Here is a 14,593-nt window from a genome sequence, read left to right on the forward strand (position 1 = left end):
AGGCTTGTAACCAAACAGTTCTTGGCCACCATTGACTACCAAGAACTACAATGGTAGTCAAAAGTGCCCCAGAATTATTGGCTTTCTCACATTCTTCAAAATATCTTCTTTTGTGTTCAATACAAGGCAATTTTCCTATGGTTGTCCATGCTGGCATTTTGCTTACAAGCACTCTTCCAAATATCTTTCTCTGTGTTCATTAGAAGAAAGAAATGTATACAGATTTGGAACAATTATTTATTTTTAGTAAATAAAGACAGAATTTAGATTTTTGGAGTGAACTGTCCCTTTAATGGTGTACAATTAAGCTATAAAATTCACAATGTCTGTATATAGTCATGGGGTAGACACGACCGACCATTATTTGTATGCACTACTTGTATGAGGTATAAACAAGTTGTCTTTGAGAAATACTTTTCTAGAGCAACAAGGTGAAACCAATTCAATACAACATCAGTAGCCGCTCTTCTAAAGTCAATATAAGAAAGTGAATATGGATTACCATGGATACAAAGCCACACCCTCATCAGGTAATGTCACCTTTGAAAAGTCAAAAAGCTCGGAGGAGAAAGACATCCACATATGTTGATTAAAGCCACATTATTCTTATTGTGTTATTTTCCATCTCTCTACTCAAAAGACCGGCCCATCTCTCATCAGACAATCTTATCAGAAGATGCAGACTGCAGCTTATCTAAAAACAGAATTTGCTTTTGTTTTGTCTTCTGGTCTCCTTCCACATGCCTGCTGTGATTTCCATGTTGTTGTATCTCTAGGGAACCGGTGGTCACTGCATGAGTGGAGAGCCCCACAGGCATTTAAATCCTCTTAGCCGGACGGCGCTCCGATTATAGAAATAGGAAGACAATGAGACCGCCGCAAGAAATGCCCCGGCACAACAGGAGCGGATGAACTCGGTTAAGGGCATTTGGGGGATAAGGCCATAAATCGAGGGCCGGTTCAACCAGGCAAAGGTCTGAAAGAACACCTTTCACAAAGCCAATGAGAGAAACATTCAGCTCTGGCAATTTCAGACGTCCATTCAAGCGTAGCACGTCACTGTCTACAATGGATGGAAAAGGGCAAGCAGAAGTGCGGAGACGCTGGAGCACGACATGGAGGCCGCTGCTATCTGTTCAAACCACTTACCAAGTTTCATTTCATTCACAGTCAGCAAATGTAAGCCTTGCCTTCCAATTGCCTTCCAATTGAACCCCAAGGTTAGACTCACTTGAAGCAAAGTTAACAGCAACCCCAAGAGCTACTTTTTGTCTCTTTGGGGACAGAACATTGGACAACGTGACAAGACCTTTCAAACATCGGTACCTCTGATGTTACAGACCAATTAAGTATAGTGAGACAGCAAAAGGGCCCAAGGTAAAGCAACTATTTTTCCTCAAGGTCCTTTTATGGAAAGCCGGTGGTTAAACAATCGCATTATTACCCACGAGAGATCGGTTTCTGAACATGTTCTACAGACGAGACTAACACTTTCGAGCCAATTACAAAGACAGGAGAATGGAAGGTAGAGATTGGCCCTGTGACACCAGTCCTCTTGGGACAGATTACTGTAATTCAAGTTTAACAGGTTAGAGATTTCCATTAAATTCCTGGCATTGGACATCCAAACACACACCATATCCAACATTAGCTTATAAATCAGTGTTTTTTTTAAATCTATGTCCAAATGCTATCATTTTATGATTGAAGTTTTATCCTGCAATCTTTGTCAAAAAGACCCCAACGGTTCCAGAAGCTTAAAGGGATAGTTCAACCAAAACTGGGAATTCTGTCATCATTTATTAACCCTCTTTTCATTTCAAATCTGTATGACCTTCTTTCTTCTGCAAAACACAAAACAAGATATTTTGAACAATGTTGGTAACAGAACAACAGCAGCACTACAAATTGACTGGAATTGGTTTTGTGTCTGTACAATAGAAGTGAATATTTGGTTACTAACATTCTTCAGCAAATGTTTTTTGGTGTTCTGAAGATAGTCATAAGGGGTCTGAAATGACAAGAGGGTGATTTTTCGGGTGAACTTCAATGTGTTGGAGATGATAGTGTATGTTGAAATCCTTGTATAGACTAAAATACAGATGAGATTGTGCTGGTTTACTCGTAGAGGAACACGTACACACAAATCCATTCATGCAATGTCCCGAGATATCTAAACTCATCTGAAATTCCTTGTAGTATCAGCATGTTATTGCTACTGCGTGTTTACAGATATCACTGCCATGCTTTTAGATGTGACTGTCACGTATAACCAGTGAGAAAATTTCTCTGAAGTAAATAGGTATCAAGTTACTTTTAATGAGTTGGTATCATATAACAACAAAAAACATCTCTGTAGTCGTGTTTTTTAAAGTGACAGTTTGCACCAAAAATGAACAATCTGTCATAATTTACTCACTCCCGTGTTATTTCAAACCTGTATGACTTTCTTTCTTCTGCAGAACACAAAAGAAGATATTTAGAAAAATTTTGGTAACCGGCACCCATTGACTTGCATTGTTGAAGCGAATGGGTGCTGGCGTTGTTCGGTTATCAACATTCTTTAAAATATTTTCTTTTTTGTCCTGCAGAAGAAGGTCATACAGGTTTGAACTGACTAGTCATACAGGTTTGAAATGACTTTTCATTTCTGGGTGAACTTTTACTTTAAAGTGTTAGTCATACTAACATTTACATTTACGCATTTTAGCAGACGCTTTTATCCAAAGCGACTTACATTGCAATGTCCTATACATTTATACATAGGTATGTGCAATCCCCTGGGATTGAACCCACAACTTTGCGTTGTTGGCACGATATTCTTACCACTGAGCTACAGGAAAGCTATTAAGGATTCTTTCTTTGACATTTGGAAATATTGCAGTATACCATGCAAACATTCTGGAAAATATGTCCATGCTTTGTCCTAAAAAAACCTCTATTGAAAGCAAGTTAAAAAACATCATGTGTCAATGTCTGTACAGTTTCAGAATGTTGCACAAGCTGGCCGTCCACATTTACACATCAATGATACCTGTTGGCTTGTCTAGTCATGGTGAGGTAATCCTGAAGAAACTGCTTGTTGAAACAGAAACAGACTGCTGGCTATAACAAAACACTAAAGAATATTCCAACTGCCAGAGCGTAAAGAGTAAGACACTGTATAGTGAAAGGTTCCCTAATTCCATTCTGACCTTAGAACCATGTAGCATTGTTTTATGAACCAGCCACAATGCAACGCAGGTTTTGCAAAGAATGATGAGGCCAGAACTATATTGGACCTTCTAAAAAAAGCTCTCTTATTTTCTATGCAAGGAGGATGCTCACACTGATGACCAAAAGTCACAGCAAAAAGCAACCTCAGGGTCAGAGAGAGGATGTAAAAGTTATGACAGGCTAAAATATAAATATATTTTGTTGCAAGAAGCTAACTTTTTTACTAACATTGGGCATTATTAATAAAACATTACCAAAACAAATGTTTGTATAAATACATTTTAATATAAAATGTCATACTGAATTGAATGCAATGCAAAAATGGTTTCACATATTAAAATTATAGGCATGTTTTATGTATACTCAATTTCCCTAAAATTCAACCTTTTTTCCAAACAATGCTTTCTTGTTTCTAAATAAAAAGACTTAAAACAAGTCAACCTCTAATGCAGTTGTTAAAGGGCCATTTCACCCCAAAAACATTCTGTTCTCCCTCAAATTATTACAAATCTGTGTAAATTTCTTTGTTCTGATAAACACAGAGAAAGATATTTGGAAGAATGCTTGTAACCAAGCAGCTCTTGGCCACCATTGAATTACAACGGTACTCAAAAGTGGGAAAAGTGTTTGCTTTCCCAAATTATTCAAAATATCTTCTTTGGTGTTCAACAGAACAAAGAAATTAATAAAGCAATTTTTCCTACAATGGCAGTCTATGGTGGCCAAGAACTGTTTGGTAACAAGCATTCTTCCAAATATCTTTCTCTGTGTTCATCAAAACAAAAAAATATATACAAGTTTGAAACAACTCGAGGCTGATTAAATGATGAGAGAACTTTCATTTTTGGGTGAACTGTTCCTGTAAGTCTCTACACCCCAAAAGACATTCGGAAAGAAGAAAAGACGATGCTCCACCATGCTTAACTATCTCAAAAGAGGATCATTTCCATGGTTTATCTTTAGAAAGGTTCAAAGGCATGTGTGAGGCCATGGACCTTGTCAAGATCAGAGATAAGGGGCCCCCGGTACGCCTCAGGAGACTCAACTGAGTAGCTGTCCAAAACTGCCAATTACAAAAATCTCAACTATCAAAGAACCTAAGTAGAGCCAACATTGTTCACAGGCTACCGTACCACTGATTTTACATAAAAGAAGGAATGGAGGTGTACTATGGGTCTTTCAAACCATTGAGTAAACATAAGAAGAGGTATTTGGTGAGGTATGTGAGGTGTGCTTGCTTACAATGCAAAGCCAATTGTTCAACACCTGTTATCATGAAAGTTACGCCACAGTGCGTGCGCTCAGAAGAGCTAAAATGACGGAAAGAAATAGGATACCGCAAAAAATGAAAAGAAATAGTCACCTTGCCGATAAAATTGCGGAACAAAAAGATAGCACCTTTCTTATCCAGCTTTACAATTTACTGCTTGTTTCGCAAATAGCAGTGTTTTCTAACTTTGCAAACAAGGGTGTTTGTAATTCTAGCCCTATTTCAACACCCTCGAAAGGGGAAAAAATCCTGCCACTTTGATAAAGTATAAAATGAAAAATCAAAATGCAACCCGAATTTTCGGTAGCAATAAAAGAAGGGTGCCATAGGCGATGTCCATATGAGCCATGGCGGTCTCAATTCCAGGCAGGTTTAATATATAATATAAAGCCCCCTGGTCATCCAATTCTCCCGCCCCCCATGAGGCTTCAATCTGCTATCTCTATCATATCCCTCAGAGTCAAACAAATCCAAACTGTCCCCACAGTAACCTTCAACAGACCATACATTCATCAAAACACCCGTCGTCTAAACAAAAAATGTGTTCTATGTTCTCACAGTGTAAAAACATGTTTGCATAAAGCTTTTCAACCAATGGCTCCAAATTCTTGGATTTTATTTTGTGTGCTAGAATGCAGGCAGATAGAAATCTTGGAGAATTGAAAGACATTTATCTCTTCTGCAGTACGTCCATCAGAGCTTGCCATCTGTAACACACTCCATCTCTATCTGACAAATGTGTTGCACCCATGATGAAGATATACAGAACAAAAAATGTAGATGTACAGTCTGACCCTGGCAAATATAGGACAGCGATAAACAACACACAGCACCAGGCACTTGGGTCCTCAACGCTTAGAAAACGTTCTGAATAAATATAGGTGAATCTTACAACAGGCAACTTTTGGGAACGCCAAGATAGCTTCGATGAAAAGGCTAAGCTGAAATATTCACAAAAGTCAGGTGTATGCATCACCTTGGATAGAGATGATGGGGTGCTCTAGACGGATACACTCCGGCCTTGTGTGAGGGGCAGGGCTGGGGGCGGGCTCTGTGGGGACCGGGGGCCTCTGGGATAGTATAACAGGAAATGGAAGCGTGATGAAACAGAGGATAAGGCCGGGCACAGCCAGGGAAGCCACGACCCGTGGCAACACTGTCATGGTGACGGAGGCCGACCTCTCCTCTAGCTGCCAAGGTGGGCCTCTTGAATGCACCTACAGGAGGGAGACAAAAATGAGACGGAAGTAAATACTAAGGCTATAAATATATTAGAACTTTTAAACCCGTTTCGTGCAATTAACTACGATTAATCGCAGACGTATAGTGAAATTAAACTTATTATGTTTAAGGTTTATTTTAGTGCTGTCAATCGATTAAAAACATTTCCTTACTAATCACACACATCTAATAATTTCACATTCATTGATAATAAACACATTTCTTTAGCATCATTTTATGAATGAAAGCCAACATTCTAATATTGTTGGCTTTGCAACTGGTTTCTTTATTACATATGTTATTTTTCAAATCCATTATAATAACTCTCAATACAGAAGAATCCTCATAAAAGCTACAAAATCACATTGATTTCTTCTTTTCTTTTGTTTTTTGAATAACAGCTGCAAGTTTAAGAAGTTCCACCATTAAGAGCTGCCGCTCTGAGCAGATCCAATGCGCTTCCTATTTTCACTACTCATTGCATTCATTTGAAGGGGTGAAATGACACGGCTAAAACAAATATTATCTTATATGTGACCCTTGATCTCAAAACCAGTCTTGAGGGTGTCTTCAGGGTGTCAACCAGTCTTCAGGGTGTCATGGAGGGGCTCGCTGTCCACGGCTCACCACATGATCACTGGATAAAAGCATCTGCTAAATGTCTAAATGTAAATGTAAATGTAAGTAGCACTGGAACATACAAAAATATATTGTATGGGTCAAAATTATCTAATTTTCTTTGATGCCAAAAGTCATTAGGATATTAAGTAAAGATCATGTTCCATGAAGATATTTTGTAAATTTCCTGCCCTAAATATATCAAAACTTTATTTATGTGAGTGGATGAAAAGTAACACTGCCTGTTATTTACAACTTCAGAGCCAATTATCTCAATATTTTGATTCTTTTGCACCCTCAGATTCCAAAAATGTAAACAGTTATATCTCCGGCAGATATTATCATATCCTAACAACCTATACATAAATAGAAAGCTTAATTGTTCAGCTTTCAAATTATGTAAAAATGTAGATTTCGAAAAATGTACCCATAAGACTGGCTTTATTGTCCAGGGTCACATGTATATTATTAGCTTTTAGATAGAATGTAATTGCAATTCCAGTGTCTAATACATGTATGGAGATCTTATAAAGCCCCAAAGACCCATAAAACCATGTCTTCGCACCATATGACCCCTTTAAGACTTTATTTAACTCGTTAAAGACTGTGCTTGCGAAAATTCTAGACAAAATCTGCTTCCTGACATAATCTTGTGTGTTTTTGTTCATTCAAGCACGAAAGAGAAGTTAATACTGGTGCATGCGCTGTCTGACAGATTCTGACGCAGCCTTTAGCCCATGTGTACACCAGACGGGACTGCCATCACGTTGCTTTGAGACGTGTTCCACAGCCAGAACTGTCAATCTATACTGGACGTGTCAATAAAACCATTTCAAATCACGCCTTAATAGTTTAAAGGCCTTGAATAAGATATATGAATAAGAGCGTGATTATATAATGTAATGTAAGGCAATGATGACAGAAAAAACGGATGTTGCGTTGGAGTTGAATATTTTTAACGTTGACGTTGACAGCCCAAATAAATACCACAAATACACTTTTCTTATTATTTTAGGTCTTGTAACTTGTTTTTGTACAATGACAGAGTTAATGAAGGCATCATATCAAGAATTAAAACTGAAATCTATCAATTTGGCCTCTATTTGCTTTCAAAACATGAAATTCCAGGTTGTTCATCTTTATGTGGGTACGTCAAGTCAAATTACATTTTTCTTGTTCTGTATCATTGCAAAAGCAAAGTTCACGGAAAGTTGCCTGCAAAATAAAAATTTTGTTGACATGAAAAGTTCATTTCATTCTGACCTGAACAGTTTGTGCAGTTAAGTTCAGCCCTGAATGTTTTGTGATATTGTCACAATGCACTGCAGGCTTTGCACAGAAAGTGTTCTTGAAGGATTTCGCTGACCCGCTGCTACAGGCGCTGATACTCATTTCACGAGTGAACAAGTCAGAAAATCAAAATATAGGTAATTTACATACTGTCTTAAAGACAGTTGCCTAAAGTGATAGTTTTATTGTAACTCTGTCCTGAAAAGGACAAGTTCCGTCCACAGTGAACGCAAAAGTGCTAAGTGACATGATGCAACCATGGCATTTAAGTTTAGACCAATAAGACAAAGGCTGTCAGGTTTCCCATAACAAAATTAAATGGATAAACCCCCCCTAAACTTCTGTCATTATTTACTTTCCTTTGTGGGGTTGAAACCTGTATATCTTTTCTGTGGAACACAAAAGAGGATATTTTGAGAAATGGTTTTGTGCCCAAGCAATGAAGGTCAATGTGTTCAGTGTTGTTTGGATAATAAAGATATCAACATTATTTAAAATATCTTGTTTTGTATTCTGTAGAAGAAAGAAAGTCATACAGGTTTAAATGACATGAGGGTGAATAAATGATAAAAGAATGTTAATTTTTGGGTGAACTATCCCTTTAATATCAAATTAAATCTCGCTCCACATACATTAAAGGCAAATAAACAAACACTGAATATCTTCTGACTGATTTATTTACAGATTACTTGTGACAAAAAAGCAAATAAACACTCATGTAAACCTAAATAATTGTTATTGAGAGTTTTCACCAACATATGTCATGTAAAACGTGCTCTGTCAACGAAACAAACTCTTCAGAGGCGCCCTTAGGTCAACAACATTTGACAATTTCACGGCTAGAACTTCCAGCTTGTCCATCAAATAAATGACGATGATATAATAATGCTAAAACATGTCTGTCAATATTCTCATTCGGTAATTGAACTCTCCGAGGTGAGAAGTGAGGTTGGGGCATTGCTGTTAAAAGTTTCTGGCAGTAAGTACTGGCTTGACTTGATCAGCATAAAAACCCCTTAAGCACCAGTGCACTTCCGTCTCCTTCAGCTGCGGAGGAGTTTTAATATCACTGCCGATCTTATTAGAGGTGAGGGGAGGCATGACATCTCCATCTTTTCTCAGAGCAGTCCCAATGCAGTCATATTACAACACGCAGGAGTTAGCACAATCATCGCTCTCTCTACCACCAGCCACCTGTCAATCTTCTTACACGTAGTATTTGCTGGCTGCTTGACACGCACCTCACACCTCATAGAACTCGAAGCAGGTTGATAGGCTACAGCAGACAGGACAGCGGAACTGGAAGACTGAGGTTTAATTGAACGCCCACTTTCTGATAACTGGAACCCAGTGCACCCATTAGCAAGAATAAACTCCATTTCCCTAAACATACAGTAGCGTCTAATTTAAGCAGCTCTAAACAAGTCAAGGAAAACTGAATATAAACTGTTTTATGTATTTTACAGCAATGAACATTACAAAGCAAGTATATCCGGTAAACATTCTCGAACAGATCAGCTGTAGAATCAAACATAAAGCTGTACAAACCATAAACCCTTTATTTAACATATGGTTGTTTTACGATTATACACTATTTACCTATGTCGTAAAAATGTAAGTGCTCCCATGCATTATCTTGTCTGAGACTTTTAACTTATGCAATTTGTTTAAACAACTTTTATCGCTTTATATAACACAAGCCTTCAAAAACACAAATAAAGACACACTATCTATTCTTTCTGTATGGTTATTTAAAGTTAAACTAAATAAAGTTAAACACATTCCTTGTTTACAGACAAAAAGCACCAGAACGGTTGCAATGTCAAGCATGTTTTTCATGGTCAAGAGTCTTTATTTCATGAATAGTAGTAATCCTAATTTAAAAGATTAAATCCTGCATTTCAAAAAAGTTGTCACTCCCAAAGCATTACATTGTATATAGCCATAGTCACACAGCTAATAACCCATAAAACGTCTGAAATAAGCCTCTCAAAGTAAAGCACCTCCCACATTAATGCCATTTCACTGCAGACATGATATACAGAGTTCAGAGGCACAGAGATGCAGGCAGCACATCATCAAGTCCATGCAGAGTCTGAGTTAACACTGCGGCATGTAATGGCCTTTAAGTGCTTTTAAAAACAAGAGCGAATTCATGCAATCCACCGAGCAGCACCGGCGGCTCATTTTCAGTTTCTCCATTAAATGAGTCAATCAATAAGAAATTATTAGCTTGGTTATGTTGCAGATTATCATGATGGCTGCTCAATTATCTCTCTTGCAACAGTGGGGAACTAATTAGGCAAATGAACATGGGAGGTGAATTGCTATGAAGTCAACTGTTTACTTTTCAAAGTACACATCATACCCTTTCTAGGAGGGTAGATTTTGGATGTGTCGTACATCCATTGTCATTCATTCAAAAGTGCATTATGGGTAAAAAAGGGAAAAAAACAAATGTAGGGAATAAGGTAACTACAAAACGACTGACATAATCTTTATAATGCACTGTTTTATCACTTAAATTACATTTATTGGACCACTAGTCAAAATAAAGAGAAAATGTGAATATTTTAAAGGAGCCATTCTTTTGCTTTTTTTAGGCTTTGAATATGTTTTTTTGGGTGTTTAACAATGACTGTTCATGTTTCTAGTTTCAAAAAACGCTTTATATTTCATATATTTCAAGTCTTTTGTTGACCGCTGTCCCTCTTCTAAAAAAAAACGATTGGATTTCTTCGGTCTATATATTGTCCCTCCTTTTCGAAACACTCTGATTGATGGGGCTGATCAGGTCTGTCATGATTGGTTCCCCGCTTAGAGCGTGTGTCGGAAGGTGTCCCACCCATACCATATCAGCGAGCTTCTTCTTCTCAGGCTGTTGTGATTGGTCGGTGCCCCTCTCATTGCACGTAATAAGCTTTGGCTTTTAGCAATAAACAGTAACAATGGCGTAAACTTCACTTCATCAGTTAAACACATGCTGATTGATCGACCCAAGGTGCATAATAAAACAAGCAGATTGACCAGGAGACAGTTGCAAGCAGGACTTCAAAGGCAATTTCCCATAGGTGTTTAAGAGGTATGCGCACACGCACACAAAATCAGTGTATTACATAGATCAGCTTTCACAGCCGAAGTTAAAGTCATGGAAGCTATTATTTGACCGTTTGTTCTCTAAGAATGTGTGTAACTGAATTCTTATTACCAGCTGTAGGACTAATGAAAGTGAAAGTAGTTCAGCGCGTAGATCAGTCAAATGTTTACAATCTCAAACACAGAGAGAACAGAGAACCAAACACTACTCCAGCGGCTCTTCCTCTTCTCTAAGGAAGGCCTCGCTCCTATTTTTGCGGATTCCTTCTGGAGTTTTTCCAAAAACTCAGAATAGTGACATCATTTAGTCAGGAAGAATAGGGCTGTAGGGCTGTACATAACTGTAAGTGGACTTCTGAATAAAAAAATTAAGTGCTTTACTATTTTTGTGCCTTTCTTGAAAAACAATAAACTCGAAAACCGAAAATAACAACAATAAGTATATTTTGGCATAAGGAATACTACTATGACTAAAGAGATTACACATTATGGCGGATTAACCATTACAGAAACATAAAAAATGCTTTGGGTAATAACCAATACACATTGGGTGGTGGTGGTCTAATAAATTTGGGAAGCACTGCAGCAGATTTCAGAGACTACAGTACAATATGTGCCACGGATCAAATGTGAATCAGAAAGTGAGAAAGAAGCGGAAGTTGGAAGAACGGGAGTAGGAAATTGCTATTTTTCTGCTTTACTTTGTACACCCTTCTGGGTTTGGATCTGTTGCAGATCCTGCCACAGCATAAAAGTGTAACTGGGGACTTGTGCTTCCGATGGACGTCAGAGGAAGCAAGCCAAGCCTGTAAACATACAGTAAGAGACGAGTGCTGATGTGACTTTGTACCATCTGTGCTAAACCCAAGAGACAAGTCTGAGAAAGATCAACACATAAAAAGCGAATGCACACAAAACAAGCACGCATACGTGAAGTTCAAAAGCAGTCGCTAAGTGCTCGCTTCTCAACAGGGACCCAACAGCTGTGAACTAATTATTCCCAATCCTAAATAGCAAAAGCATTAAAGATCTACACAGACATGTCCGTACACAAGCACTGCCCACACTAACAAATTAAGGCGAAACAGCTGGTGGCACTTCTCAGCAGGCTTTGGAGTGGAGTAGATACTAGTGCGTTCAACAAAGTGGCAGAAGACGACGCAAGCCAAAAAAAACACTTAAACCTCTTTTCCTACTGGATACTCACAATATGGCTTATTGAACTTTATGACATGTGTAATCTGTCTTTTTTTAAAGCGTTAAACACCGAGACACTCTGCTAGATTCCAAAGAGAACCGGAGAGTAACAGTGGACGGTCACTTATCTCTGGACCGTGTGCGCTTAAGGAACTTCCCTCCATTAAATTAATGAATGCACACGCAGCGTTTCTGTCAATAGATCCGGATCAGGCGCGATAAAATGTGCTGGCAGGCTTCTCCCTGTTACCCAAGCCCCTCGCATGTTTCCATGGAAACAGACCTGGCTAATGAACAAGTCGTTAACACTGTCGGACAATCGTGGAAGACGGCGTGTTTGCCGCCTCCCGCAAAACCTAAGCCCCCGCCGAGACAAGACAACAAGCGTAGCCAAAGAGCAAACAGAATCTCTCATAATGAGCAGCACTTCTTTATTTAACACCTCATCAATTGAGATAAGAGCATCCAGATCTATCAGGGGATATCGTGTTGAGTCTGGTGTCTGGATGTGAGCAGATTGTAAGACTTCACTGGTGGCACTTTCCGGGCTGCCCATCATGAGAGAGAGATGAACAATCTGCTCTGAGAACACACTGGGAAGGAACATAGAGCTGTTGCTTTGAGATACTCCAGCCCAGTTGCTAGAAAAACATAATCAACACCGAAAGTGTTTCTTCTGTAGCTCAGCTGGTAGAGCAATGTGTTTACAAGGTCATGGGTTTGATTTCTTGGGAACAGAAAACCAAATTACATTGTATATTGCATCGGATAAAAGGGACAACTCGTTTGCATTACACACTGCATGAAATGTCATTTTCATGATCTCATGTTATGTACTCTATAACATGGTAAATGAACAGAACTGTCAATTTAACCTGTTAATTTAGTAAAATTAAGGATAAATAAGTATTAACACTCTAAATCATGCTGACAGATACACATTTTCTGTAAAGGAATTGCCATTTAACCTTATTGCTTTGACAAATAGCAATCAAGGCAGCTTCAGCATCTATAGCGAACAAGACACCTACCAAACCACTGGAAACTAAAGAAAAGATCTGTTCATACCAAAACAAAATCTTAATTTTAACAGGTTAAAAATTTGTGGTAATTTTCAGTGTTGGGGATTAGCTAACTACAAGTAGCGACGCTACTAATTTAACTACATTTTTCTGTAGCTTGACGGTAGTTAAGTTACTTTTAAAACAGTGTAGCTTTTCCGGTAGTTAAATACTTTTACAAGCAGGTAGCGGTGTAGCGTGCCCAAACGCTACTCGCAACATTCCATTGCGACGAACTTTAAAGCAATAAGTAGTGCAGCGCACTGAGCACATGCGTCGTCACCTTACTTACTACTGAAAATGTTTGCATTACTGCCAGCTAGTGTCCTGTGACGCATCTCGCGGCTTACGCACAATATTCAGATCGCGTCTGATGATTACGTTAATTTGCCGAAGTTAACTTGACACACACACATCCATCCAGGATGGAGCAAGGCATGTCGACTGAATTTCAGATTCAGAATCGGAAGATGTATAATGTTTCTATAGCCTTTTAAAGTGGAAAACTGTATTTCTCCAAAACGCTACAGTAAAACAATCCATATGGTGTGCATATATTGCGGGACGGCCCCAACTGAAACCCACCATCCGTTTTTTCTACTTATTAAAAATAGGTTATTGACAAGAGACACGGATCCTCTACATTTAAATAAAGCTTTAAAAGCAGCATTCCTGGAATTTACGGTAAACCACTCAATATCTGCGCATCCAAATCTAAACGGCGGCTGGCTTGACCCTCAGTGATTAATTGCTCATGGCCTTATTTGTCCAAGTTCATGTCTCTTAAAGATGCAAACAGTAATGGTTACACGTTTTTATGTATTCTTTTCAAAACTAAAAATTAAAAGTCTGCATCAAAGACTTTAAGCACAAATTTAAGGAAACACATGCAGGTGAGTTATTTGGCCCAACATTTGTTCTTTCTGTTGTTTTAATAATTCACATTGTCTACATTTTGCAAACTTGAGATAAATTTGAGTTTAACTTTAACTTGCGTACTGTGTAGTTTACAAAATAAAACAACACTGAAATCATAACTGTATTGTATTACATTGTTTTTTAAAATATTTTTCATTTACAATGAATCAGTTATTCTTTATATACAATGACACTCTAAAATCAAAGTAGTTTCAATGTAGCTAGCTACTTTTTTATAGTAACTTGTAGTGTAGCTAACTGCTTTTTCAAATGTGTAGCTAAGCTGTAACTTAACTACTTTTATTGATGAGTAGCTTGTAGCTTATCTAACTACAGTTTCAAAGTAGCTTCCCCAACACTGGTAATTTTATATTAATGGAAATTCTCCAAGCACAATAAGAAAGGACACAAGACAGTCTATGGCATTTTAAACACTGCTACAAAATAAAAATCGTGTTAACAAATCAAATTTATGAATGACTTAATATTTTTCTTTCCACTCATAACTCTCCATCTTTGAATCGTGAGAGGTTCATAAACGTGTTTAATTTTGTTATCAGTTTTCAAAACCATACTGGGGCATATCGATCTTTCCAAAATCGAAGTTAAAGGGGAGACTTTCACATTACACAGGCTGTTGGGTTGCCAGCTGTGTTGATTTCTCTGGCTGCAAGTCACATGACTTCAGCAGCTGTACCCTGTCACC

The 14,593-nt window shown here is 38.1% G+C and overlaps 1 protein-coding gene across 7 annotated transcripts in view; it reads right to left on the reverse strand.

The window, feature by feature from the left end:
• sema5ba (sema domain, seven thrombospondin repeats (type 1 and type 1-like), transmembrane domain (TM) and short cytoplasmic domain, (semaphorin) 5Ba) overlaps positions 1 to 14,593 on the reverse strand; it is a 131,581-nt gene that overhangs the window by 71,122 nt on the left and 45,866 nt on the right. For all 7 annotated transcript variants that reach the window (XM_056754515.1, XM_056754518.1, XM_056754519.1 and 4 more), the window contains one exon: positions 5,463 to 5,703. In XM_056754515.1, the coding sequence (XP_056610493.1) occupies positions 5,463 to 5,649 (187 nt within the window). In that variant the 5' untranslated portion in view covers positions 5,650 to 5,703. The remainder of the gene's footprint in view (positions 1 to 5,462; positions 5,704 to 14,593) is intronic.

Source organism: Triplophysa dalaica, chromosome 8 (genome assembly GCF_015846415.1).
Source record: "Triplophysa dalaica isolate WHDGS20190420 chromosome 8, ASM1584641v1, whole genome shotgun sequence".
Lineage (NCBI taxonomy): Eukaryota > Metazoa > Chordata > Actinopteri > Cypriniformes > Nemacheilidae > Triplophysa > Triplophysa dalaica.